We start from the raw sequence: 26,190 nt of genomic DNA, 5'->3' as shown, positions 1-26,190 counted from the left end.
AAATTTGTGTCTGTCTCCCTCTTTGTATTTCTGTTTCTCTATCTGTGTGTCCAGTGTTTCAGAGCTGGAAGGGACAGTGAATAATCTTCAGAAGGAACTGGAGCAGCTCAAAGAGCAGAGGAACCAGCAGAAACAGCTGGCCGACTCCAACGGCAGACAAAGAGACATGTACAGGATCCTCTTGTCCCAGAGCACTGGCTTCAGCCTGCCTCCTCAAGGTACAATGACAGAACTGCCAACCTGTATGCATATTGAGTAGCAGGTACACATTTTTACATCAAAGTACGCCAGTGCAATGTGTCCCTCCAAAGTACGCTAAAAACTTGTGATGCCTTGTGAGTTTGATTGATGCTGAGCAGAGCAGGGATTTATTTCTGCCAGGATGCATGCTATAATAATACTGTCTGGCGACGTAACGTCAAAACAAACTGACTGTCTGTCAGTATGTATGTATCTGTCTCTCTCTCTCCTGTGCATTAGGACTGCATTATAGGCTGATGAACATATTTATATTGTAATTAAATCAGTGTAACAAATTAACATAATATTGTTATTGATAAAGGTATCAATCACAATATTTCTATTACTCGGAAAGGTATAAGAAAATTATATGCAGCAAGATTAAAACGTTGACTAATAAACTATAACTATAACTTCAACTTAACCTAGCTGTGCTTGGCCAGGATAACGAGCAAATGGCTAGCTCTTGACAATGATCGTATGTCGGTCATCGTTATTCTACAAATACGTTGTGGGGGAAACACTCAGTCGTGTCATTCCTTTTGGTCAGGCAGTGGTGGAAGTGTTTTTTTTTACTTAAGTAAAAGCAGCAACACCACAGTGTAGAAATATTCTGTTAAAAGTAAGTAAAAGTCCTAAATAATAATTTTACTGTATACTGTACTAAGTTACGTCCCACCACTGTGGTCAGGTTTAATTAGCCTCTTGAAAAAGCTTAACAAAAAGACTTTTCAATGAAAGTTTTGTGTGGTCTCTGGTCTTCTTTTCACTGGGTCTTACAGTACATAACATATCTCCTGTCTGTGTCTACTCTCCAGGTCCAGATCCTTTGCCTCAGACACCTCCATCTAGACCCTCTGTTCCAGCTACTCGCTCTATGCCTCAGAGAGCAGCCGCTGCAGAGTCTGCTCAGACTGCTCAGGCTAAAGCTGCTCTGAAACAGGTAGATGCACACACATTGTCTTGGTGGTCTACATTATGGTCTCCTTTTTTTTAAATCCTAAAGTTCACTCTTTTTTTTTGTGTGCACTCTTGTGTGTTGTGTGCGTTCATGTATCACCTGTGTCCTTCCAGCTGAACGATGCCTTCACTCTGTATAAGAAGGAGAAGGGTGAGAATGACAAAATGATCAATGAAACCAATGACAGACTGCAGAAACAACTGACAGAGCTGCGCTCCAACAAGGCCAAGCTGTCCTCTCAGCTAGACTTCAACAACAAGAGGTAGGTGCAGTATGAGGGCTAACTGATGGCTAACTTACTGACTGTCACACAGGGTGCCAGCAGGTCCTGAAAGAGTCTTACTGTATGATGTCTTAAATTTGGAGATCTTAATTTCCTTAAATTGTCGCAGTGCTACGCAATGTGATCTTGAAGATCAGCTATTTTTGTTCCGCACCACCATTGCACAACTAACAGGACTGAGACTGTGCATGGTAGGCTAAATAAAGACGTCAAATATTTAGATACTGTATGTGATTCTGCTCATCAGATGTTTAAATTTGTTTCTTCTCAAAAGTTGGAGGTCCCCACTAGGTGGGGCGTACCACCCCCCACCCCTCCCCTTCTGCGCCCGTAACATGAGAACTTGCTTACTAACATGCTGCATAATAGTTTTGATTTCACCCCTGTGAATTAAGATTCCTGGGGTAAATGTTATCTTGTATGTATGTTTGTCCCAGGTACGAGATGCTCCAAGAGACCGTAGCAGCATCCCGTAGAGAGATCACTGCACTGCAGGACAGGAGCCAAAAGATGGCTGCCACCGCCCAGCGACACGAACACATCATTCACACCATGGGCCAAGACCTGCGACAGGCCAATGAAAAACTGGCAGTAGAGGAGGTACAGTATGGCAGGAGGAAGTCAGAGTTGGATGGAGGGGATGATAGAATGATATACTGTATAGATTGAGAAAGTGTCACTTTTTATTATTTTTAATTTGCTACTAGATGTACCTACCTTGTCAACATTCTGGCAGCTGTTTCCACATCTATCAAATTTAATAATTAATAAATAAGTTTGATCATAGACATGGTTTCCCTGGGCAATTGCTGCAAACAGACAATTCACAAAGTTTGGAAGGTACAGGACAGTGGTTCTGCCTATTACTGTCTGTACTGCTTAACCAGTTATTGTAGTCTGTGACCACATAATCATGACATCCCGAATTTGAATCTTACTGAGGACCTACATGACTTTCTATCCTCCCGTTTCTCTAGGTGCGAGTAGAGAACATGACTAAAGAGAGAGACATGTTGAGGCAGGCAGAGAGTCGTCTCAGCCGTGAGAAGGAAGCCATGATGGCTGAACAACGGAACCAGAACCTGTTGCTCACTAACCTCAAAACAATACAGGTATGGACAATAAAGTATCTTTCTATTGTGCATGTTGGCTCAGTCGAAAGGCTATAACTTACAAAATAATTCTACTCTTGTGTGCCTGTAAAGAAGATAAAACAATAAAGAAACCTTGAATATGGCTGCTGTGAAAAAGGTCTATTCCTAACACCGGTGTTAATTTTGACAGCAAATTTGTATTTAGTTTTAGTCATAGTCTTTTGAATAAAATTCCATTTAGTTTGTTATAGTTTGGTCATCTGAAATGTTTTACTTTGAGTCTAGTTTTAGTTGTCTAAATATTCAAAGATTTGAGTCAACTATCTACAGTTGATTTAGTCAACTAAAATGTAGGCCTCGATGGCGTCGTAATGCCTGATTAGTAGTCCCTCCCTAACATTTTCACCTAGTTTTTATTTGTTGACGAAATTGTCAGTATATTTAGTCATAGTTTTTGCCATCATAGCTTTTAGTTTTTATTTCGTCTTCGTCAGTGAAAAGAGGTAGTCGACGAAGATCTTTCCTCAGTTTTATTTGACGAAATTGACACTGTCTAACACAGGCTCATGCAGTCACTAATGTTGAGTATTTTTTCTCACACTGCGTCTTCTCTCTGTTTAGCTGACTATGGAGCGTACCGAGACGGAATCACGCCAGAGGCTGAACAGTCAGCTAGAAAGACTGGAGGCAGAGCTGACCACCATGAAGACCAAACTGGACCAGGAAGTAGAGCAGAGACATGCCCTCGGACGCAGCATGGATGTGTGTATATGTACAATGATAATTTTATTTGAGCCCATAATTATTTAATTTAATCACTTAAAAAAAGATTTTAACAGCAAAAGATCAAACTCTTCATAATGGAGAGTTTTCACTCTTTGCCTACAATTTGTCCCGATTGTAGTGGTTTTGATACTGGTCGTACCAGGACACTGAACCTCATTTCTCTAAATGTACAGCATTTTAATCGAAGCCGAATGACTGATCTTATAATTTATAATTATTATAAAAAGAACAATAATATTAAAGGAAAACATAATAAGCATGATGGAAAATCATATTAAGAAACTACTGAACTTTTAGTAATTTATCACAGGACGACCAGGGATAACACTTCTTTAATCTCTTGTTTTCTACTCCATCTTTGTATTCATCCTCCCATCCTTCCCTTCAGGCCCAGTTATTAGAAGCTAAAAAACAGCTGGAGACCCAAAATACCCTGCAGCAGAAGACAAGGGAGCTGTTACGTTCCTCTGAACAGCAGGTGACGACAATGAGAGCTCAGCTGAACTCCTCTCCCTCTCCCTCTGATCCTGTTAACACAACAACGCCCACCACTGCTGGCCTGGCCACTAGGGCCTCTGCAGGCAGAGCTCCACTCAGAGGTAAGTGGTGGAACTGCACGGTCATAAGATGGATATAAGTGGTGAATTGTTATGGTAATTTGCTTCTGCACTTCCTGCTTGTTAATTAGATTAATGCTAGTTGTGGTATTTAGATAGATTCCAGGTTTGTTGTCTACTTGTTATCCACATGATATTTTTCATATATAGCTGTGGGTAATTGTCTCCGCCAGGCAGAAGGCAGAACCTCTGCCCCAGAGGAGCACTTTTTCTAGTTCTTGTGTTTTTCTATCCTATAGCCCCAGCTCCTCCCACCCAATTGCAGCACAGTCAACTGGAGCGAGAACTGGTGGAGGTGAGAGGTCGTCTGCGTGCTACTGAGGAGAAAAGCAGTGAGCTGGCGGAGCAACTTAAAAATGCCACAGCTACCGTAGATCGGTACAAAGCAGTAGTACTGACAATCGAAGACAGTCTGAAGAAAGAGAAACAGGTGAAACTCCCTCTCCTCCCCTCTTCACACACAAATCTTTGTTGTGTAGAAGAAATATTACTGCACCCCTCTGCTCTTCTCTCCTCCTTTTTTCTACACTCGCATACACTAGCTTAGATAATATAAAGTGTGCATGAGCTTCTAAAAAAAGCCCCCCCACTCATACATTAACACATACAATGATCCTATATTTAACCACTTAAGACCAATTTAATTTGTATTACGTCAAATAGCGAAAATAGCCCATCCACAAGCATGTGAGCTTGTAGATCTTGTTATTTTTGTCAAATGTTTGCCTATTTTCATATCGTTAAAAGTAGGACACACCTCTATTCATGTGTACACACACACACACACACACACACACACACACACACTCAATATGACAGTGTCCTCTGTGGTCCTATAGCTGCGCTCCCCTCTGGAGATGAGGTTAAAAGAGTCAGGTGAGATGCTGAAGATTCTGGAGAAGAGGCTCCTAGAGGCGGAGAAGGAGAAACAACGACAGCTGGACGAGAGGAGGAAGGCTGTGAATGCCGTAGAGAAACAAGTATGACTGTTAAGATGCAGACACGTGGAGAAAACAAGCAGTTTTCAGTTGAAGCTAGAGGTTGACAGACCTCAACCTGTAAAGTATTTTTTGTTCATTATTTTTGCCATCTCTAGGTTTGCGAGCTGCAGCGCAGTCTAAAGGCTAGCCAGGTGCAACAGCAGGAGGCGCTAGAGAGATCTACTGCTGCTGTTACACAGGAACAGAAGGCCACACAAGACAGCCTGTTGCAGGTTTATACACACACAGACACAAATGAACAAATTAAATGGCATGATTTGCTCTTTGCTTGCAGCTTTTAATTATCTCTCTCCACTGTTTTGCTCTATTACTTTACCACTATATCTCTCTCACTCACTCAATCACAAATCCCCATCTCTCTCTCTCGCTCTGACATCTCTGTCTGTCACCCCCCACTCCTCTCAGAAAAAGTTTGCCGCAGAAGCGCAATCTAAGTACGAGCGGGAGCTGATGCTCCATGCAGCAGATGTGGAGGCCCTGCAGGCGCTGAAGAAACGGAATCAACAAGAATCGTCCGGAAGGAGGGAGCAGGAGGAGGAGCTAAAAAAGACGACCTCCCTCCTGCAGGAGAAGACATCCGCCTATAACACACTGGAGAAACAGTTGAAGGTAGGCGAACAACAGAGACAGCTGAAGGTACAGTAGCAGGAGAACAAAGGACAATGCTGGAGAGATAGGGGAACAGAGGAGAGGTACACAGAGTTTACTGTGTAGCTATCTAAAAGAGCGTAGACTTGTGATTGGAGAAGAATGATAATGGAATAATAAAAATAAATATGCATTTGTTAATGAAAAGTACATCTCAGTATAACTATTTTAAAAGCAGATATAGAAAAAGGCAACTACTAATCAAGAGTAGGAAATAAAAACATCCATACAAATTCATAGTTGTAGAGTTGGGAAGGTTGGAGGAAATTCATTATAGTGTTGTATTCAGAAGTGTCCACCTGTCATGGGCTTCCAATGCAGATTCACAATGGAAGATTTGCATTTGGTTTTTGATCAATGAAATAAATGAAGCACATAATGACTTCAAAATGCATGGTTGCACTTTTAATGAGCATAATTCGTATCATAGAACAAAGCAAGAAACACTTGTTAATCACATACCCTATTTGCTTTGTAAATAAAAAAAAAGCCTTTGTCCAAAAGCATTGCAAATTTGTCGAGGGAACCCTTGACAAATTTGCACCCCATTGCAAACTCGGTTCCAGATGTTCTAATCAATTCTCACAATGCATCGTATCCACAATGCATTGTGAGCCTGTAGACCGGCTATTATTCAGTTCCAATTGCTGATGATGTCCTAACTACCCCCGCCCTAGGATGATCTGTCCAATCAGAAGCGTAGCTATGAGGAGTTGGTGAAGCAGAACACCATGCTGCACCAACAGATGGATGACATGGCATCCAAGAGTAAACAACATCAGCTGCAACAAGACCACCAGCAGCAGCAGCTCAACCTGTCTTTCAGTGAGGAGGGAAAGACGACAGAGCAGATCCTTGAAATACTCAGGTAATCCTTACAGCTTTTCTGCTTTCTTTGGACTGTTTAGGAAAAGTGAGGGCAGTGAGGAAGGGGACCTGCAACGCAGGTCTTTAGTGAGATTCGAACACAGGGCATTGGCGTTAAGGTTATGAGTTAAAGGTAGGGTAAGTGATATTTTTTGGTTAAAACAAAAAGTATTTTGTTAAAAGGTTAAAATACTATATTCTGATAGTAATCATTGCTATAGAGTGTTTGTTCAGTAACAGATGTCTCCCTGTCTCTCCAGCTCTTTAATAAACAGAAAATACATTTTTCGGTAGGTGTCAAAATCTCAGCCAATCAGGAGAAAGTACCAATTTTTAAGCTTAATTTGTATAGTGTTCCAGTTAAAATTTTGTCTGCTCATTTCTTAGTGTCATCACTTCCAATTTCACTTGTTTAATCTATATCCTGATTGAGTTCTCTGTCCTGGCTGGATAAAATTGGAAATGAAACTACAAAAAAAAAAAGAAAAACTACAAAATACATTTTCTGTTTTATAAAGAGCTGGAGAGACATGGAGACTTTTTATATGGACAGGACACTCTATAGTAACGAGCACTATCAGAACATAGACCCATTTTGCAATTATTTGAATAATTGCAAATCACTTACCCTACCTTTAAGCTGGACGCATACCACCTAGAAGGGGGACCAAAATAGATGGTAAGAGTTTAGGTTATAACATATACACTAGTAAGCAAGGGATAAGGAATTCCTTCAGGGTGATGAGACCCTCCGCTTCGCGTTGGGGTCTAATAACCCTTTCTGGGTTTATTTCTCAACAATGACCTGCTCACCATTCATGATCCCGTTTATTACACAACTACTTAATAAAGCAATTAATACATTGACACAAAATGTAATAAAATGATTGAATAGATGTTTTAAAGAATGTACTCCATTAGATTATGCCAGGTGGCAGCTCACAAAACTCTGGTAGGAAGTGTAGATCAAATATGAATCAATATTACTGTATATCACTGCATTGCCTATTTCCCGCCTCAAATGTTTTCAAAAACATTCTTTAGTGGACTGTTAACATGTAAAATTACATTGAGTGTTTGTTTACATGGCTGCCATGTTGAATACGGCAAAAACCAAGCACATTTGATAACAGAGTGCTGAATTCAGTGATTGACCAATCAGAATCAAGCATTCAACCAAGCCATGTAATAATGTCCTATATCCTTGATAACTGCCTGTCCACGTTTATTGATTACATGAGGCTTTGTACCTGTTTTCTCCATCCATGGCATGGTCACTTTGTCCTTAGGCCCCAGCCATAAAAGTCTGTCCCCCTTTCGTCCATACATGGGCATGTTTTGTACCCGTTTTCTCCATACATGGGCAAAAAACAGGTTTTGGTCACTTTGTCCTTAGGCCCCAGCCATAAAAGTCTGTCCCCCTTTCGTCCATACATGGGCATGTTTTGTACCTGTTTTCTCCATACATGGGCAAAAAACTGGTTTTGGTCACTTTGTCCTTAGGCCCCAGCCATAAAAGTCTGTCCCCCTTTCGTCCATACATGGGCATAGACACAGGCTGACACGTCATGTGAAGTCTGGGTCTGGCAGAACCAGGTCTCCTGGTCTTGTTTATTTTGTAGAACTTAATTGGAATTGGGATGTACAGTTAATGGAGTTATGAATCTGCTGTCAGATACCATCAAATACTCCTTTGGGGGAAAAACCCATCTAAATGACTGTTCGTGTGTGTGTTGTAGGTTTGTGCGTCGTGAGAAGGAGATCGCTCTGATGCGGTGCGAGGTGTCGGAAGGAGAAGCTCTGCGCTATGGACAGAGAGTTGAACACCAGGACGGAGAACTGAAAGAACTACAGGATACACTTAATTCTGAGAGAGAGAAGATGCAGGTAGGAGTGATGGATGGACGGACCAGAGAGAATGATGGACAGTGTTCTGACCCACTGAAATATTGAACTAATAACTACACCAAGTCGATATTTTTTTTTTGATTTTAATAAAAATATTAAAATGCAACAACTCCCAAGGAGTAGCGAGACAAAAAGGTGATCGATACTATTGATGACATCAGCTGAAGAAGCCACGTACCAGTTGAACCTGGCTCTCCCTCACTTCTCTCTCTCTTTCTGTCTATAAGGCTACAGCAAAGACCCTGTCCCGTCAGGAAGACCAGCTGAAGAGAATGGAGAACATCAGTGTTCTTCAGCAGAACAACAGAATGCTGAAGATGGATAGAGACAGGCTGGAACAGGAAGTACACCAATGTCAGGCTAAAGTAAGCCCCAACTTCAACTAGTTAACAACTTGCCAATTCACAAGTTGATGGAGGTATCCCTTGTGATGTATGTACTGCTAAACTTGGGTGAGCTTGGGAAACTTGGGGAAACTGGCTTATTTAAAGGTGGCCTGACCTTTAAGGATACCACTGGTGTTTTTAGTTTTTTCATATTTGGTCCGCTATAATAATCCATCGTAGTTAAAACGTGGATAAAAAAGAAACAATACTTATATAATGGCTTAAAAGAAAAAATGCACTACAATAAAGTACTACAATTTATGACCATTAGTGCAGTACAGTCTGTCCCTGAGCAAGACCCTTACCCCTAACTGTTCCCCCCCAAGTGCTCATCATAACCGTCTATAAGCAGCCATCAGTTGGGTGAAGCTGTAGAATACGTAAATAACAAAAAAAACAAAGCCAAACATAAATATAGAGTGAACACATGAACGTTTTAAAAGTAAAATACAAGATGGCACAAATTACCTGTGAGCTCTGTTGGCCTCATATAGTGGTACCCTAAATTGATGGCCTGAATTAGTGGTTCATATTGGTATGACGGGTTGGGTTGCTGTCCAACATTACCTGATGTCTCAGAGATTTCCTGAGTTTTCTGTAGCTGACAGAATCTGTGTCTGTGTCTGGCCAGCTGACTAAACTCCAGTCAGACATCAGCCCACTGCAGCGGTCTCTGAATGTACTGACGGAGAAGAACGGCTCTCTGCAGGCTGACAACAGACTCCTGGAGGAGGACCTCAAACGATGGAAGACCAGGGCTCAGGTAAGAAAGTGTGTGTGTGTGTGTGTGTGTGTGTGTGTGTGTGTGCGCGTGCGTGCGTCTCTGTATTTCTCCTTTGAAAGACTAACACTTGGTGTGTGTGTGTGTGTTCATATCCCTACAGCAACTGGTGAGCCAACAGAAGGACAGTGATGTTGAGGAGAAACAGAAACTCACCAATGAGAAAGAAGCGCAGCAGAAACGCATCACACAGCTAGCTGAAGAATGTGCTAAGCTTAAGACTGAACTGGCCAGGTAATGTATTCGGAAAGGGTACATTTTCCTGCCCACCCAGGGGTTTGAAACCTCCAGTGCATCTGACTTGGCAGGGCACTCAAACGAACACAAGTGGCCATATTTGAAGAGAACTAGGTGAGATGGCGTGTTCCTACGCCTTCCTGTGAATCTACTCATTGCCAGGTGAAAAGAAGTGGCTGGCGACTTCATGTGTATAGGAGGAGACATGCTCGTCTACACCGTCCCATATGACCAACTGTAGGGGTTAGCAGTGACAGGGATTACACGTGTGGGGAAAATTGGGTATTGGCATTACGATCAAATTGGAAGAAAAGGGGGGGAAAAGATTGAGGGGAAAAATGACATTTTAAGATGTATGATATAGCATAAGCGCACATTGGCACAACACCAGTGCTCCGCTGTCAAACTGCACACCTAGTGACTTTCTGTCCACGGCTACAGATTGCACAGGGAAGAGAGAGGCTGTTAATAGAAATGACTTCATAAATAATGAGTTCTGGTCTGTTTTTTTAGGTCCCATGCCAGCAGCAACTTGGCTCAGTCTCAGCTGCAGGGTCTCAGAGACTCTATAGCCAAGCTGACCTCGGAGAGAGACAACGTGAAGAAAGAGCTGGAGACTATGACCAACGACCTCCTGGAGAAAAACAAGACAATCGCGCAGGTCAAGAAGATTGCACGGCGCTACAAGACCCAGTATGAGGAGCTCAAAGTTCAGCATGACAAGGTGGGACTGAGTGATGGTGTATGAGTGTGTTCATTAACCCATTAATACCTGGAACTGTGTCATTTTTAGATTTGAGCTAAAAAGCATTATTTTACACTTTAGGCTATTCAAAAATAGCAGATATACAAGCTCATAGCGTGGCACCGAGTGCCGCGCTACGAGCTTGTATATCTGCTATTTTTGAAAAATCATGAAAATGTGTGCAAATCTTTGAACATAATATATTTTTAAAGCGAACATTTTTAACTCAAATCTTTGCTTCTGGGGGGGGTCCCTGGAACAAAATATTTTGATGGGGGTCCGCGGCCAAATACATATCATTTTGGGGGTCCTTGACATGAAAAAGAGATATAGAAACATACGTTTTTCAGAAAACTGTTGAGATTTAGGAGACACGTAGAATTGGCTTCAGGTCTCAATGGGTTAAATCACATCAGGGGCCCCAGCCACACTGTTGCTCCAATTTGCACCAAGCTTTGGCGCAAACACTGTTCAGGGGGTCTGCCGTGACAATAGTCACACCAGGGTCCATGTGTGGCCCCCAGGGGCCATGTTAGGGGCCACAGGCACACAAAAAAAAGCTTTATAGATTATTGTCTGATTGTGATGAGCTGTGCGTGTCTGTGTGTTGTAGCTGGTTGAGGAAACTGCAGCCAAGTCAGGAAGTGAGGCGGGTCCGAGCCAGGAGGTGCAGCAGGAGTTAACACAGGTCAAGGAGGAGCTCAGCAAAGCCAAAGAGGAGCTCGCCAAGAATAAAGAGGACGTGCAGAAAAAACAGGAGGAGGTAACTAGCCATTTCACTTATTCTAGTTTTGTTGTATGGTGCTTCTGCTTGTTAAAGTTCTTTGTAAACCGTGCTTTCAAAATGTTCTATACAAGAAAGGTATTTTTTTGTTAGGCTACTATTATTAGAAGTAGTATGCTCTTTAACAGTGGCTTTTTTGATTGAGTCCTTAAGTCATTCTCTCCTACTGGACCTCCCACTTCCCTCCAGGCCCAGAAGTCCAAGCAGGAATTAGAGGAAGCGCGGAAGGAGAGCCAACAGTCAAAGCAGCAGCTCCAGGAAGTCCAATCCCAGCAGGCACAGAACCAGAGCCAGCTAACACAGGTACTAACCTAATTGAAAACGTAAAGATGGATTGCAGACAGTAAAACTGCAGTCCTTAACACATTGAGTTTCAAAACCGTATTGATACGGTTTTGCAAATACACCCGTGGAGTGCCAAATTTCCTAAAAAACGTATATATACTTTTTATTTTTTTTGTTTATTTCCACGCGGGAGGGGCTAGAGCAGCTCTGGGATCACCCTAGGCGATTCTGAGAAGGAAGGGCCAGATGGATCACCTTGTCAAAAACATGGCTCCCCATCCGCTTCCGTTCTATTTCCTTCTCTAAAACCCCTATAACTCCGAAACTTTTTACGCTGGGGAAAACAACTCATTTTGTATCCGCGATCGCTTTGCCATTGTGACCCGCGTGAAAGATGTTATCGTTCCAGCCGTTAGCCAGGACCATCGGGCAAAATGGAGGCATGCTTTTTTTTTCATGGATCGCTCGTCATGGAGTCTACAGCTTTAAACAGCACAATGGAGCTTAACAGTGAGATTCCCGGCACCGAACGTAATCTGTTATTATAAAATTCTGGCACCCAATGCGTTAACTTACGTTAACTTCCACAGTATCCATCAGAATGAAAATTGCATCGAATGACCAAGAAACATGAACCCTAACCCTAACCCAAAAATATGGTAGTGTAATGGTAGGCTCATTTTAGCTGCCATGTACGCTGCTGGTGCAACCATGAAATTCAACAATGAAATACGACCCACGCTTCTCAGTGGGGGAACCCATCTTGATACAGCACTGGTCAACAGTTCTCTGTTGCAGAGTATGGAGAGTGTGTCCAACCACCACTGATCATTTAAAATCATAGATTAAGTAATTAGGAAAATGATATTTAGTTGCTGTCCTACTTGTATGTTACCTACTGCTTTAACATGGTGTCTTTACTCTGTAGGTCCAGTCTCAGCTGACTCAAACACAGACCCAACTCCAGCAGAATCAGAACCAGCTGACCCAGAGTCAGAAAGAACATCAACAGGCCAAGACCCAAACGCTGCAGGTAACAAATGTACTACTGTCTGTAAATTCAACATAGCATGCCGTAATCTCTCTACTTCCAGAACTGGGTGACATTATTCTCCCACTCTGTGGTCAGAAGGTCTCTGGGTTGTTGGGTCTGTGCTAAAGCTATGGTTTCGTCGCCGTAATCCTTGTAATAGTGTTGAGCTGCTCTAGTTTGAGCAAGAATACATACAACAAAGTTTAGCTGTCGGACATTATCTGATGGTCTATATTTCCTGAGTTGACCCCATCTTTTATTACAACCAAGTCTAATCTGTCTTATCCTGTATCTCCAGGTGCAGAACCAGTTGAAATCGTCCCAGTCTCTTGCCCAGGCCCGTCAGAACCAGATCCAGCAAGTCCAAAGGGAACTCCAGCAGGCTAAGGAAGCCCTTCAGCAGAACCTAGCCAAACAGAAAGATCTACAGCAGAGCCAAGTATCCAGTCAACAGAATCACAACCAGGAAGTCACCACCCTTAAGACCTCACTCAGCCAATCGGAGAGCAAGGTAAGGGAGCCTGTCTCTGCTCTGTGTTTTTGACAATGTTCTTTCTCTGGCTTGTTTCGGTGCAGTTGATGTTCGAACACAGAATTTCACTTTTCTAAATAATATAGAATGATGATGATAACATAATTTGTCTTCTCATAGGTGACTGAGCTGCAGGGAGAACATGACAACTTGCAGAAGGTAAGGAAACCCATGCAAATATAGTGTTTTATTGCCTTACGTCTCATATTTCCTCAATGCTCCGCTCTCTCATTGAACTCCCCTCATACATCTCTCTCTCATCCTCTTTCACCCTACCTCATTCCTCCCTGTGTCAGACTGTAGGCGACCGTGAAGCAGATATCAGCCGTCTGCAGGAGCAGTTGGCCGAAGCTAACCAGGCCGCTGAAGCCAGTCGAGCTAGCCAGTCTGATCAGGGCTCCCAGCCAGTCCCAGCCAGTGATGCTAACAGTGCTAGTGATGCTAACAAGGCACTACAGGAGGAGCTGTCTAAACTCAGACAAGAGGTATTGTACATCTTTATTTATGGATAGTGTGAAACGGCTGGGGAATATAACCAGTATCTATTTTGGAAGAGTGGTTTTGACTTTAGCTCCATTTGCATAACAAATAATTGCACTTTCCCACTGTATGGTACCGGCTCAACTGGATTGTTCTCACTTTACTTCATTTTCATTGAGCAAAGTCAGATGTTCGTTTAGAGCAGAGCCACCCAGTCCAGAGAGTTCTAACATGGTTGTTGTCATGTAGCTGTCGGAGCGTACCAGCAGAGAGGAGCAGCTCAGACAGCAGATGGCTGACAAAGAAGATAAGACCAAGAAGATTTTAGTGGTAGCCAAGACTAAAATCGGCCACCTGAACAGTGAGTTCTCTCTCTCTCTCTCTCTCTCTCTCTCTCTCTCTCTCTCTCTCTCTCACACTCAATCACAAAACTCAATCAACCATCTGAACAATTAATGTAGTTAACTCACACACACAAAAGACCAAAATCAACCAGAAACAGTTAACACACATACGCACAAGACCAAAATCAACCATCTGAAGAATTACAATTGTTAAAACACACAGCGCTAAGACTAACAAATATTAGTTACATTTAGTAATTGTATTCCCCTTTAAGAACATCTGGATGGCTTCTTCCAGGTGTCAAGGAGCAGCAGTCTAAAGAGATAGTGGAGTTGAAACAGAACAGGGAGGAGCAGGATGTGCGATTAAGTGCCCTGAAGTCCCAGTATGAAGGACGACTCCTCCGCCTGGACAGAGAGCTTAGGGAACTGAGGGAGACACAATCGCATGCTGAACCGAGAGAGGAAACCCAGGAACAGAGTACATCTAAGGTAGCAGCACCATACAGTATGCAGTTGATGTCACTGCGATTCACCAATAAGAAACCCTGCTTACTAAGTGTACTTCATAAGATCACTTAATACTGACATAATACTGTCATTTCAGTCAACATGCCATAATAATATACTCATCATGCCTTCAAACTAAGTGTTCATAAAGGTGTGTGTGTGTGTGTGTGTGTGTAGGATCAGTCCAGACCAGGCGACCAGAGACAGATGTCTCTGAAAAGCCCTGCTCAAGACAGAGGGAGGTAAAAGATACACAGACAACAGACAGATAATAGACATAATAAATAGACTATGGCTACGTGGTGGCTGTTGAATGTTGCAATAATTGAAAAAATATAACCTGCATTTTATTTTTGAATATGTCTCTTTATGTTTAATTTAAACGTGTGACAAAGTATAAGTTGAGCCTTGAGGGCCTTCCACATCTATAAATAAAATGATAATGGTGTGAGCATTCACTGACCGGTAAGGTTTCTAAACATGTTGAGCGAGAGTGATGAGTTGAGTTGCCCTGTAAATTCTGATGGATTTTGATTGGCTGTTCTATCATTCATCAAATCACTCTGAAAGTGATCCCAACGATATTGTTCGCCACTATCATTGTTTTTATAGTTGTGGTGTGAACTCTGCCATAGACTTACTCTGCCATCCACTTGGGTTTCTTTTCTTTTTACAATATTGAAAAACTAATTTAAAACGATTTAATTATATATTATATTGATGTGGACAACACTTTAATTGTGAACTTTCTGTCTCCGTTAGCTCCAGTATGTCTGACCCTCCAACGGCCAACATCCGCCCCACCACTAGCACACCATCGCCCAGCAACAAACCAAGCCCCTCCCCTAGCAGCAAGCCAAGCCCTTCCCCTGGCAACAAAGCCACACCCCGTGCCAGCATCCGGCCCATGGTTACCCCAGCGACTGTGTCCTTAACACCCACTGCCACTGTCATGCCAAGCACACAGACTGACAGCCAGGAGGGTAAGAGATGGAAGGGAGAGAGAGGGGAGATGAGTTCAGGGAAGAAAAAATGTAAAGATTTGTAAACATCTGTTAGAATAAGTGTCTTTATACTAGACAAGATCCCAGACTAGAACCTGTGTGTGTATGTTTGTTCCTGTAATGTGTCTTTCTCACCAGTATTTGTGTGTACCAGCTGTTGAAGGATGTGTATAAATAATGTGAATGTAATGTGTGTATGCAGCGTTGATCAGTGCCAGTGGCACCGTGCACTCCACCAGCCCCAGCCTCGGAAACACACCCACCTCCTTGGCTCTGCCGACAAGTTCCCAAGCTACAGCCTTTGTCCAACCCACCCAGCAGCAAGCAACCAATCAGGAAGCAGGGTCCAGTATGGAGGCAGAACAGCCTTCCACATCCTCTGTTCTGATTGGAACAGGTGAGTTCAGTGGAAGGGGCCCAAGACAACCTCTTATATTTAGGCCAATATGGTACTTAACAAGGTAAATACTAAGTTTCAGAAATATTGAAAAGATAAGATATTTAGGCATATAAAAAGAATAAGAAACAAGAAGCACAACGCCTTAAATTCCAATTTGGGTGACATGCTTGTGATCGTCTTAATCAAATACATTTTTCGTGAATGAGGCCCAATGACACAACTTGTTATCGTAGTTACTTTGTAGCACATGTCTTCTTAGCCACAGTCAAGTAATTAGAGTCACTCTAATTACTTGACCGTGGCCTGTCTCATCCTCCGACTGTGCATGACAGTGCGTCTGCTAAATGCCTAAATTGTAACACGGAATGTTGTCAACATCCTGAAGATGCCTAACTTTCTATAGATCAGCTGACAGTTACCAGTTCCTTAGCACAGAGTCTGTGGAGCCTACATGACGTCCAATGAAACCTGTGATGACCAAACTCTCCACCTGGCTATGGTAGAGCTGAAATGTAAGTGTGTGTGTGTGTGTGTGTCAACAGGACCAAAGCGAGGTAGAGAGGAGGATGAGGGCGGAGCAGAGAGTTCTCAGACGGTCTTAGACAGGCCTCCTTCCACCAAGAAATTACGGCTGCGACAAACGATAACGCTACAGGTATACAGTACGCACACACACACACACACACACACACACACACACACACACACACACACACACACACACACACACACACACACACAAACACACACAAAGTAGGTGTGTACGTACTGTATATGGAGGCTGTACCTGTGAGTTGCACTGTATGTATGTGTACTGTATGTGAACATATGCATACATCTCTGTGTTTTTGGTTACTGTTGTTATCATTCTTGTATTATTTATTCAACTGCTATGTATTTGCATGTATAATGTTCTTTGCGTATTATTGATTTGGTTCGATATGTGTGTGTACCTACCAGAATTCCTTTTTGTTGTTATTTCATGTGTGAATAATGACTGGACACAAAAATGTAATCATCCATTCATTGACCACCATATTCACCCTTAAGTATGACGTAGGCGCAAAATGACCACAGTGTGAATGTGGTTGGTTAATACAACCAGGAGAAATGTCCTGCATCACTGCACATACACAGACTTCAGACACACACCTTCACCAAGAAAATACAATAATTTAGATAAAGTTACGGTTTGTGTTTCAATTTGGCTGTATGCATGTGTTCCAGGAAGAGGAGGATGAGGGGATGGAAGGAGACCTGGATGAGGAGAGGGACAGACAGGATTCAGCAGACAATAGTCAGGTGAGTGTATCCCTGTAGAGGTAACCCAGGCCTTCCTCAATAGTCTCACATCTCTGTGCATACCCACCCATTCTCCTCTTCACCCACACAATGGTCATTTGTGTCTAGGAGCTGCCGGAGGAGAGCTTCCCGGTGCTGCTTGCTGAGGATGAGGAGGATGACGAAGGGGGCGTGTCCCAGTCTGTCCCCACTGATCCAATGACGCCGCAGGAACGTGATGTCATCGTGATTGACACAGACAGTGAGAGCCGTGAGAGCAAAGACGAAGAGGAGAGAGAGGAGGATGGAGATGAAGAAGAGGAAGAGGTACTGTTATGTTGTAATGTTATTCTCTTTTCTTCTGTTCTACTATATTGTTTCTTCTGTTTGTTCTACGGTCTTCTTCACTGTATTGTCATTTCTTCTATTATGTTCTGCTGTCTTCTCTTTTCGTCTGTTCTGCTGTATTGTCTTCTATTCTGTTCTACTGATTTCTCTCCTATTCTGTTCTACTGTCTTTCCTTCTGTTCTGTTCTAATGTATTGTCTTTTCTTGGCCTATTCGGGAACGATGCAATTTGGAAATGCACGCCCCACCCGGTTATGCAATACCCTTTGTACCCGTCTTGTGTCCCTTTTATGCCCATATAGATTTCTGTATGTTTCTTTGTGTCCCTTTTATGCACATATATGGAGTTCCGTGTCAGGCATACCCAAATATGGAGTCCAGGCCAGTCTGCCATCATATTGATGACAATAGCAAACTACATATATGGGAATTTGTGGTTTTATCGATATGTTTGATCTGGCCGACGTCCCACTCGGCCCACCACACCCTCAGATCCTCGCTGATACGCATACCAAGTTTGAAGTCGGTCTGTCCCATATATGGGCATAGCGGTCCGATCGGCGGTTCTGGACAATTGCCAGAGATTTCGCTCATTCATAGTACGATTATATACTCTTTTGAGTGTAGAACCTGTCAAAGATGTAATACTACTTAAGCTCACCGCATACTTTTTGTTCAGTTAACACATCACCCGCCAAGGTATTAAACATCGTTTGTTATCCGCTTGCCAGCGTAATTACCTTCATCCGATGAATTTTGAAACGCCGTGGACATTGTATTAAAAAAAAACGCCGTGGACATTGTATTCCAAAAAAAAAAAAAAAAAGTCGGAGGGAAGGGGTAAGAGGAGGGATCTGTGTATTCAGACGGACCACAACAATCCAACCGCGATCCGCCATTTTGGGGCTGGGGCTCGCTGAAAACAGTGGTTTTCAATGCAAAAAACAGCAACTGAGTTACAGCCGTTTTTCTGAAAATCCCATAGTAAGGGCGGGCGGAAGTGACGTTTTTTGGAATGATCTCACATCCACATACTACTTCTCTCATTGACGATGGATCATCCCCGATGGATCATCCCAGAGCTGTGTTACGGTGCCTAAAACAGCGTGCCAAATGTTTTAATAGAACACATTTATGCGATTTGGCGGACAAGTGCGCTATTTAATAGAATGCATTTATGCGCAATCGTGCAGGAAATTAGTTAATATGATGTGTCTGTTCACTGGAATTTAACATCCTGGCCTGTCATCTGTGCCTCAGTACAAAGAAGAGGACGATGAAGATGATGACGATGATGATAATGAGGGTGGCGATGGCGGGATGGAGGAAGGTGAGGAGAGCAACGAGGGCAGCGGAGAGGCAGGCGACGAGGGAGGAGAGGAGGACAACGAAGATGGCGAGTCGGAACCCGCTAACGACAACGAGGACAGCCTTTGTGGCGCGTCCTCTGACTCCACCCACAGACCATCTGACTCCGCCCACAGACCCCCTGACTCCGCCCACAGCGGTGAGGACCATTTATGAGTGTGGTATTCATGAGTGTGGTATTCATTTCAATAGATTTTTTTAAAACTTAAACCATTTAAGTTTTCTCTGTCTTCATTAGTTTTTCACTGTTTCAGTTCTGAAACATTGAACTCCTGTACAACACATTGACCGCCAGAGGTTAATCTCATAATGTACTCACCAGTGCCAACGTGTTATTGTTGTTTTTTTGTTTTTTTCATGTCGCCATAGATCTTGTTAAAATCCTTAAGATTGAGCCGTACATCCGCGACATGTCACTGTATCTCCCAGTGAAAACCGCATGTCAAACGGATCTCCATGATTGTAGTTAGAGCGGATTACGTTAAACAGTGATATGCGAGGAGAAAAAACTACAGGAAGAGAATTGAGTTTCAGTGTGCGCTTTAGAATGGGAGCGGACGTGATCGTCAAAACCGGATCCCAAATAATTCTGTTTCCGGTCATCAAACCGGAACCGGAAATGGATCAAAAAATTCCGAAAGTGCACCTGGAAAATTTCAGCGCGAAAAGACCGTGGACCGTAGGGCTACGGTCTCGGCGCTTAACAGTTGGATTTAATGGACCGTAGGACTACGGCCTTGGCGGTTAATGTGTTAACACATTACCTGCCAAAAACGGACATGTCCGTCTTTTAAAATACACCCGTTTACCGCCAAAGACATGTCCGTCTTTTCAAAATAAAAGTTTTTATTTATTTTTTATTTATTTTATTCCACACAGAACCAGAGATATCGCTATCCAAAGATGATTTACTGCTCCATTCACTACCTGGTTAACTTATTACTTAAGAATCCTGTATCTCGGCTCCTGTGTACTTATTTTTTTTACCATGTATTTTTTGGTGAAAACAAGCTTTTTTCAACTGGCTGCAATTATGGAACAGATTACCGCGATCGGATTATTTTTTTTCCTCGATTCTACGAGACTCCTGTGTGTGTAATGAGGGGATCACTGTGAGGATGGTGATCACAGAAAATATTTTGTGACTACTTAAAAAAGGTTAAAAAATCTTTTAAAATGTTGGCACTGGGTGGGAATAAAAAAAAAACCTCTGGCAGGGAATGTGTACATTAAACTGTAGTCCCTACTTGGGGAAACCAGTAGTCAAGATTATTATTTAATTTGATATTTATTTATTTCAGTTTTTGAATTACATTTTTGTTTTATTTTAAGAGTTTATAAATCTTCTTTTCTGTTTGATTTGTTCAGGCGAGGGAAGAAGTGGCACTACTTCAGAATCGGACCCCCCACGAGACCCGCACCACCTCCCCCCCACTCCCACCTCCTCCCTCACCCCTCGTCTCCCCCATTCCCCCCGTCGACCCCCCCACCCCCTCCCCCCGAGGCTCTACATCCAGCCCTCCGCTCCAGAGTTGGGACCCCCGCACACACAGGTAGAGGTGCAAACACTCACACACACAAATATATATCACAAATGCCAGCCTCTGTTTGAAATTGGTGTATGTAAGTACAAAAGTTCATCTTATTGATCGCATTTATTCCTCCTAGCCTAGGCTTAAAGAGAGTCACACAACCAGGTCGATTCACAAAAATCACTTTCCAACTGAAAAAAGTGTGGAGGTGACTCACAGTAGTGACAAATTATAGATTAAAACCTTTCACTGATAGGGTTTAAATTGTCTGTCTGTCTATCTGTCCATCCATCCAGAGACAGTCCTCTCTGCGCCGTCCATCTGTAGGAAGAGGACCACAACTAACTCCTGGAATTGGTAGCATGGTGAGAGAGTCAGCTGTGTCCATGTATTAAATTAATGTAGTTGCAGTGAACATTGTTTAAAAATCTCATAGCCTCATCTTTAGCTGTTGTTGGGATGTCACCTTTAGAGTGTGTGTGTGTGTGTGTGTGTTACAGCAACATTTCTTTGATGATGATGACAGAATGGTTCCCAGTACTCCCACTCTAGTGGTCCCACACCGAACTGATGGCTTCGCCGAAGCTATACAGTAAGATATGCACACACGTTAACAGTTCAATCATACTATCCCATTAACTACGACTCACAGTATATTTGACATTTACTGCCAAACATTTTCCAAAGCATCAGTGGTTTGTTTCATCTTCATTTCAGTCATTGTTTTGTTATTGTTGAATTTTTGTGAGTCTAGACATAAATTGTTCACTATGACATCAATGCAATGATGTTTAGCCAACACCAACACCAAGACTCAGATATTCTGGTATTCTGGTATCTTTGAACAAAATGGTCAACGTTTATGTATGATATGTGAGCAAGCACTGTGAATAGACATATTCATATCAGTATGGTCCTTAATTTACCCAGGTAAAGTTGCTGAGCACAGATAAAACATTTCAACACCGCCCTGCACGCACATACACACACACATTAAAACCTCTCGTTTTAATTTGTCCTCAAGAGGGGTATTTGTTTTAGTAGCCAAAGTAGATATGTCGGCAATGGAAAATTTGGATATGTATAAAAAATCTACAACATGGACAACAAGGTCCAATTTTAATCAGTAAAACTTGTCAGACCGTTTTAGTTTTGCTACAATCTTAACTTAACGTCAGACTCTCTAATTAGTTTCTTATCTCCTCAGTTCTCCTCAGGTACCAGGTCTGTCTACCAGGTTCCGGTTCGGACCCCCTGAAGACCTGATGCCTCAGACCTCCGCCTCTCACTCTGACCTTGGACAACTGGCCTCGCAAGGCGGTATGGTCTAGACACAATACAACATGCATAACACCTGCAGTAAAACACAGTTAACACATTAAAAGACATAATATAGCATAATAAAACATAACCAAGCAACAAAAACAGACATCAAATCACAATAAAACACAGAGGGACGTAAAACCGCTGTCTACCAACGCTGGTTTGCGCTGATGGCAACACTCTACATCATTTTTCTGCTTTAATACCCAGTTTTGTTTTTTCACTGTATGTAAAGCACTTAGTGAGATCTCTCTCTGTGAGAACTGCTTAATAAATAAAATGTACTTACTTACTCACTTGAATATTGCAGTAGTCACACACACACTCCATATATGGGTAATGTGATATGCCGATTTGCGCTGACATCGGGCATGCCCATATTTGGGCTGATCAGCCTGCTTGTCGTTGCCGTGACCAGTCCATATATGGTGAGTTGCAAATGTCTAGTCTAAATGGCCATGACGTGAGGCAGTGGCGAATTAATTAATAATAATTCATGGATTTATAGTTGAAGAGGCTATGATGTCAGTATTTGTCAGATTTGCGATGATGCCAGTGATGTGACGTCAGAGCAAATCTCATGTTAATGTATACATTAAACGTATGGTTTGCGGGTTAATTAAACAGTGGCGATCCAAGAAAACCCTACCAAATGGGGAAATGAAGAAAGGAAGAGATACTAACGCCGAAGGTTAAAATAAAACGCTATTGTCAACAGTGACTGGGAAAACAAAATGTCAACATTGGACTATGAACAGCCGACCAGCAGACTCACTTCATCCTGCTGCAAGCTACAAGAGACCCCCACCGCGGATGATTTCGCGGTGCCGGAAGATTATCAAAACACGCTCAAAACCGCCAAGGCGCAAGTAGAACACCGTTTCAAGGTAGCTTTTACGATTTTCGACCATTGTTATTGGCCGCACGGAGGCGAAACACCACGACATATATGGCTACAGCTTAAAGGAAACAAAGATGACGTTTCAAAGGCAAAGGAGTATGTGATGGGCCTGTGTGAGCCAGAGCTACAGAGGGAGGAACGCTACCCGTTGGACATGCACTGCATCTTTGCTGGTGCTCGTGGCCTCTTCCTGGACAGACTCCTGCGAGACACCGGTGCCAAAGTTCTGGTGCCTAAACCGGGCCTCCTGCGACTCTGGGGCCGGGCTGAACCTTTAGTGATGGCCCAGAGCAGAGTCCAGCAGTTTGTTGCACTCTTTCATGAGAATAGGTTTCTGCCCAGCGACAGGCAAATGGCAGTGAAGCAAGCTTTCAAATCCTTTGTGGAGGAAAGAGCTGACAAGTACACCACGAAACTCTTATTGCTACCCAGCGCCCTAAAGGAAGAGTTGCTAGCTTTGGCACAGAGCCACACTACCACACACACACACACCCTGACCCAGACACCAGGTTTGCATACAGAGCTCTCTAACCGGATCCTAGACACCAGCTTTGAGAATGCGTCTGGGGGTGCTTCTTGGGCAAAAACTGGGTGTGGAGCAAGTAGAGCAAGTGGCGGGATAGGCATAGGCCCCGACATGGTCCTCCTGAACGGGACTCGTCCCTCGCACAAGCGGCACTCATCTAAGAGTGAAACCCGGGACACAAAGAGACAGTACTCTCCGGAGCGTAGGGATGACTCACTGGAGAGACAGGGGGAGCAAGAGAGGAAGGAGAGAGAAAGTAGGGGGACCAGTAGCAGCTGCAGGTCTAATACCCCCTGCAGTTCAACATCCCTCTCCTGTTCGAAAGCCAACACGGTCGTTGGTGGGATCACACTGGACTCGAGCGAGGGGGCTTCTAATGACAGTTTCAATTTCTTCAGTGACATGGGCTACCAACAGGAGGTGGTGGAGCAGGTCATAAGGGCAGCTGGGCAAACAGAAGACCCCTCCCTCATACTGGATAAATTGTTAGCAATTATTGAGGAAACGAAGAGCTGTGAAGAAGTGATGACAGAAAGCCCAGAAACCAATTTGAACTGTTTGGTTCATTTCTTCCAAAATATGGGCTACAAACAGGAAGTGGTAGAGCAGGTCATAAGGGGAACTGGTCAAGCAGAGAACGCCTCCTTCATACTGGATAAATTGTTAGCAATTAATGAGGAAACGAAGCGCTGTGATTCCAGTGAGCCCCCAGCACCCCTGATAACAGCTCTGGCCCGTTTCTCTCAGTCGCTACTCAAGATGCCGTACACACTGACCCTGCCAAACAAGCCAGGATGTCCAGACCTCAGACACATCATCATAGATGGCAGCAATGTGGCCATGGCTCACGGCCTTCATCGGTTCTTCTCCTGTCGAGGTATTGCTCTGGCAGTGGAGGCATTTTGGAGACGTGGCCACAGAGAGATCACCGTCTTTGTTCCTCAATGGCGGCAAAAAAGAGATCGACTCACTATAGATAAAGTTTTTTTGAACCAGCTAGAAGACCTGGGACTGCTCTCCTTCACTCCCTCCAGAGAGTTCTGTGGTAAGAGGATATCCTCACACGATGACAGGTTCCTGCTCCACCTGGCAGAAAGAACAGGCGGGGTCATCGTAACCAACGACAACCTAAGGGACTTGGTCAACACTTCGGTTGCCTGGAAAAAAATCATCCAAGGGAGACTACTCCCATTTACATTTGCGGAGGACCATTTCATGATCCCTGACGACCCACTGGGTCAACATGGCCCTCACCTGGAGGTCTTCCTACGCAAAGACGGCAGACAAAACTCCACCACCCCTCCCCCTTTGAGGCACCATCCGTCCTTCCAGCAGCAACATTACCAACAGCCCAGATCAGCAGGTTATCTTCAAACTCCCCACTCGGTCCCGCGGTCCCTGATTGTCCCACATTGTACCCACCCCGGCGCGCACCCTCACCCGCACCCTCACCCCAGTGTTCGACAGGAGAGACGTCGGAGTTGAAGAGGGGAGTTGTACGACATCTTCCCTGACCAGAAACAACACATCGACGGCATCCTGAGCATGGGATGAAGGACTTTAGTGTGGTGACGAGAGCACGCACACGCGCGCACACACACACACACACACACACACGCACAACACGCACAGGGGGAGAGATGAGGGGCTCACTGAACAAACTTAAGAGATCCATAATTTATGGTCATTTATTTTACTATCTGTACCAGCCTGAAAGAAAGAGCATTGGGTTCCCGATAGGATGACACAGAACATATGATTAATTTTTTTTTGATTTATTTTACAGTTAGGACTTCTTCTTTTAAGCTGCTGCTATTAGCAAAGATTATTTGTTTGGAAGGTTTCAGTCTTTTTTCCCCCTTTTTTTTTTTTCATTTCTGCCTTCATTTCTATTTGGTTCAAGTTCATTTACACTGCTGTGCACAAAACAGTCGAAAGAAAGACTGTTCTCCATGGTGGCAGTGGTCTCTTTTCTATCCTTACTATGTGGGACAATGCCAGCCATGCTTTTTCCATTGTATTGTATATTCTGAAGATGCATGGAAGGTGCAAGACACATTGATCATGGAAGTATTTCAGCAAGATAAAAATTATCTTGCTGATAACTGTTATCTTGAAATAACCTCAGAATTTGAGATCACAGAGAGAACCACCACCTGGAGCTTACCTATAAACAAACACTTATACCGCATAAGTCTTTGCTTCAGAAATTGAAGTTACGTATTCTCCCCTGCTACAGAATATGTGTTTTTCCATATTGAATTTATCCTGGTCATTGGCTATCTCTGTTAAAGGACAGTACCCATCTACAGTACACAGCCTCAGAATGTTGAGTATCCAATCTCAGCAGATCAATTCAATTCTCTCAAAGTCAGAAATTCCTCTTAACACATTGTGTGCCAGAGGTTTATTAAAATAGGGTACGTTCAGTGCCTGCATATCTTCCATCCACTTACGTTGATATGTTTCGTGCTGTAGAAGCCCCGACGCGGAAGTGCATGTAAACAAAGCGTGCGTGCGAGACGGCGGAGGGTGCCGACTAACGCCTATTAATAATAAATATTTCTAACACGATCCTCCATTGCAGAGTGATCACCGATCGAAAACGGCTCACTTCCACCACGTTCTCCTTGGATGATCCCAAAGTTTCGTTAGAGCGCCCCCACGTGGGCCCCACGTATAAAAAATAAAAATGGCCAAAAACGGTCCGGACCGTTTATGGCACATGACGCATGGATTCTCAAAAACGGTCCGGACCGTTTATGGCACTCAATGCGTTAAACGTCGCTGTAAAAATAGATGGGCCCTTTTCAATCAATATTTTTATCTTAAAAAAAAAAAAACTAATCCCATCACTAATATAAAGTTGTATTCAGTTCTGTTAAAGTAGGCCCAAAAGGTTTCCATAATGCATATTAACTATTATTGATAATTCAAATGATGACGCTTCTGGCCAGGCAGCTCTAGTTAATTGGACGCAGAGGA

General features: G+C 43.3%; 1 protein-coding gene and 1 pseudogene across 2 annotated transcripts in view; both read left to right on the top strand.

The window, feature by feature from the left end:
- The window catches only part of LOC308094267 (nucleoprotein TPR-like), a 39,738-nt gene that overhangs the window by 10,534 nt on the left and 3,014 nt on the right, over nucleotides 1-26,190 (top strand). Inside the window, exons 15-50 of the mRNA XM_080440810.1 lie at nucleotides 55-218; nucleotides 1,059-1,183; nucleotides 1,315-1,463; nucleotides 1,922-2,084; nucleotides 2,462-2,596; nucleotides 3,200-3,340; nucleotides 3,753-3,963; nucleotides 4,221-4,411; nucleotides 4,821-4,961; nucleotides 5,078-5,194; nucleotides 5,388-5,591; nucleotides 6,308-6,498; nucleotides 8,237-8,384; nucleotides 8,633-8,770; nucleotides 9,423-9,554; nucleotides 9,676-9,806; nucleotides 10,323-10,533; nucleotides 11,168-11,317; nucleotides 11,528-11,641; nucleotides 12,552-12,656; nucleotides 12,955-13,167; nucleotides 13,309-13,347; nucleotides 13,485-13,673; nucleotides 13,918-14,029; nucleotides 14,311-14,504; nucleotides 14,700-14,764; nucleotides 15,285-15,505; nucleotides 15,729-15,923; nucleotides 16,469-16,581; nucleotides 17,154-17,228; nucleotides 17,337-17,534; nucleotides 18,816-19,062; nucleotides 20,292-20,476; nucleotides 20,752-20,820; nucleotides 20,956-21,047; nucleotides 21,663-21,775. Coding sequence (XP_080296936.1) covers nucleotides 55-218; nucleotides 1,059-1,183; nucleotides 1,315-1,463; nucleotides 1,922-2,084; nucleotides 2,462-2,596; nucleotides 3,200-3,340; nucleotides 3,753-3,963; nucleotides 4,221-4,411; nucleotides 4,821-4,961; nucleotides 5,078-5,194; nucleotides 5,388-5,591; nucleotides 6,308-6,498; nucleotides 8,237-8,384; nucleotides 8,633-8,770; nucleotides 9,423-9,554; nucleotides 9,676-9,806; nucleotides 10,323-10,533; nucleotides 11,168-11,317; nucleotides 11,528-11,641; nucleotides 12,552-12,656; nucleotides 12,955-13,167; nucleotides 13,309-13,347; nucleotides 13,485-13,673; nucleotides 13,918-14,029; nucleotides 14,311-14,504; nucleotides 14,700-14,764; nucleotides 15,285-15,505; nucleotides 15,729-15,923; nucleotides 16,469-16,581; nucleotides 17,154-17,228; nucleotides 17,337-17,534; nucleotides 18,816-19,062; nucleotides 20,292-20,476; nucleotides 20,752-20,820; nucleotides 20,956-21,047; nucleotides 21,663-21,775 — 5,381 coding nt within the window. The remainder of the gene's footprint in view (nucleotides 1-54; nucleotides 219-1,058; nucleotides 1,184-1,314; nucleotides 1,464-1,921; nucleotides 2,085-2,461; nucleotides 2,597-3,199; nucleotides 3,341-3,752; nucleotides 3,964-4,220; nucleotides 4,412-4,820; nucleotides 4,962-5,077; nucleotides 5,195-5,387; nucleotides 5,592-6,307; nucleotides 6,499-8,236; nucleotides 8,385-8,632; nucleotides 8,771-9,422; nucleotides 9,555-9,675; nucleotides 9,807-10,322; nucleotides 10,534-11,167; nucleotides 11,318-11,527; nucleotides 11,642-12,551; nucleotides 12,657-12,954; nucleotides 13,168-13,308; nucleotides 13,348-13,484; nucleotides 13,674-13,917; nucleotides 14,030-14,310; nucleotides 14,505-14,699; nucleotides 14,765-15,284; nucleotides 15,506-15,728; nucleotides 15,924-16,468; nucleotides 16,582-17,153; nucleotides 17,229-17,336; nucleotides 17,535-18,815; nucleotides 19,063-20,291; nucleotides 20,477-20,751; nucleotides 20,821-20,955; nucleotides 21,048-21,662; nucleotides 21,776-26,190) is intronic.
- LOC308092779 (NEDD4-binding protein 1-like) lies at nucleotides 21,808-24,759 on the top strand (annotated as a pseudogene). Its single transcript has one exon. The product of its transcript is annotated as an NEDD4-binding protein 1-like (transcript).

The sequence above is a fragment of the Gymnoscopelus braueri genome, assembly GCF_963280865.1.
Source record: "Gymnoscopelus braueri genome assembly, chromosome: 10".
NCBI classification, from domain to species: domain Eukaryota; kingdom Metazoa; phylum Chordata; class Actinopteri; order Myctophiformes; family Myctophidae; genus Gymnoscopelus; species Gymnoscopelus braueri.
This window is presented reverse-complemented; position numbering and strand designations above follow the sequence as displayed.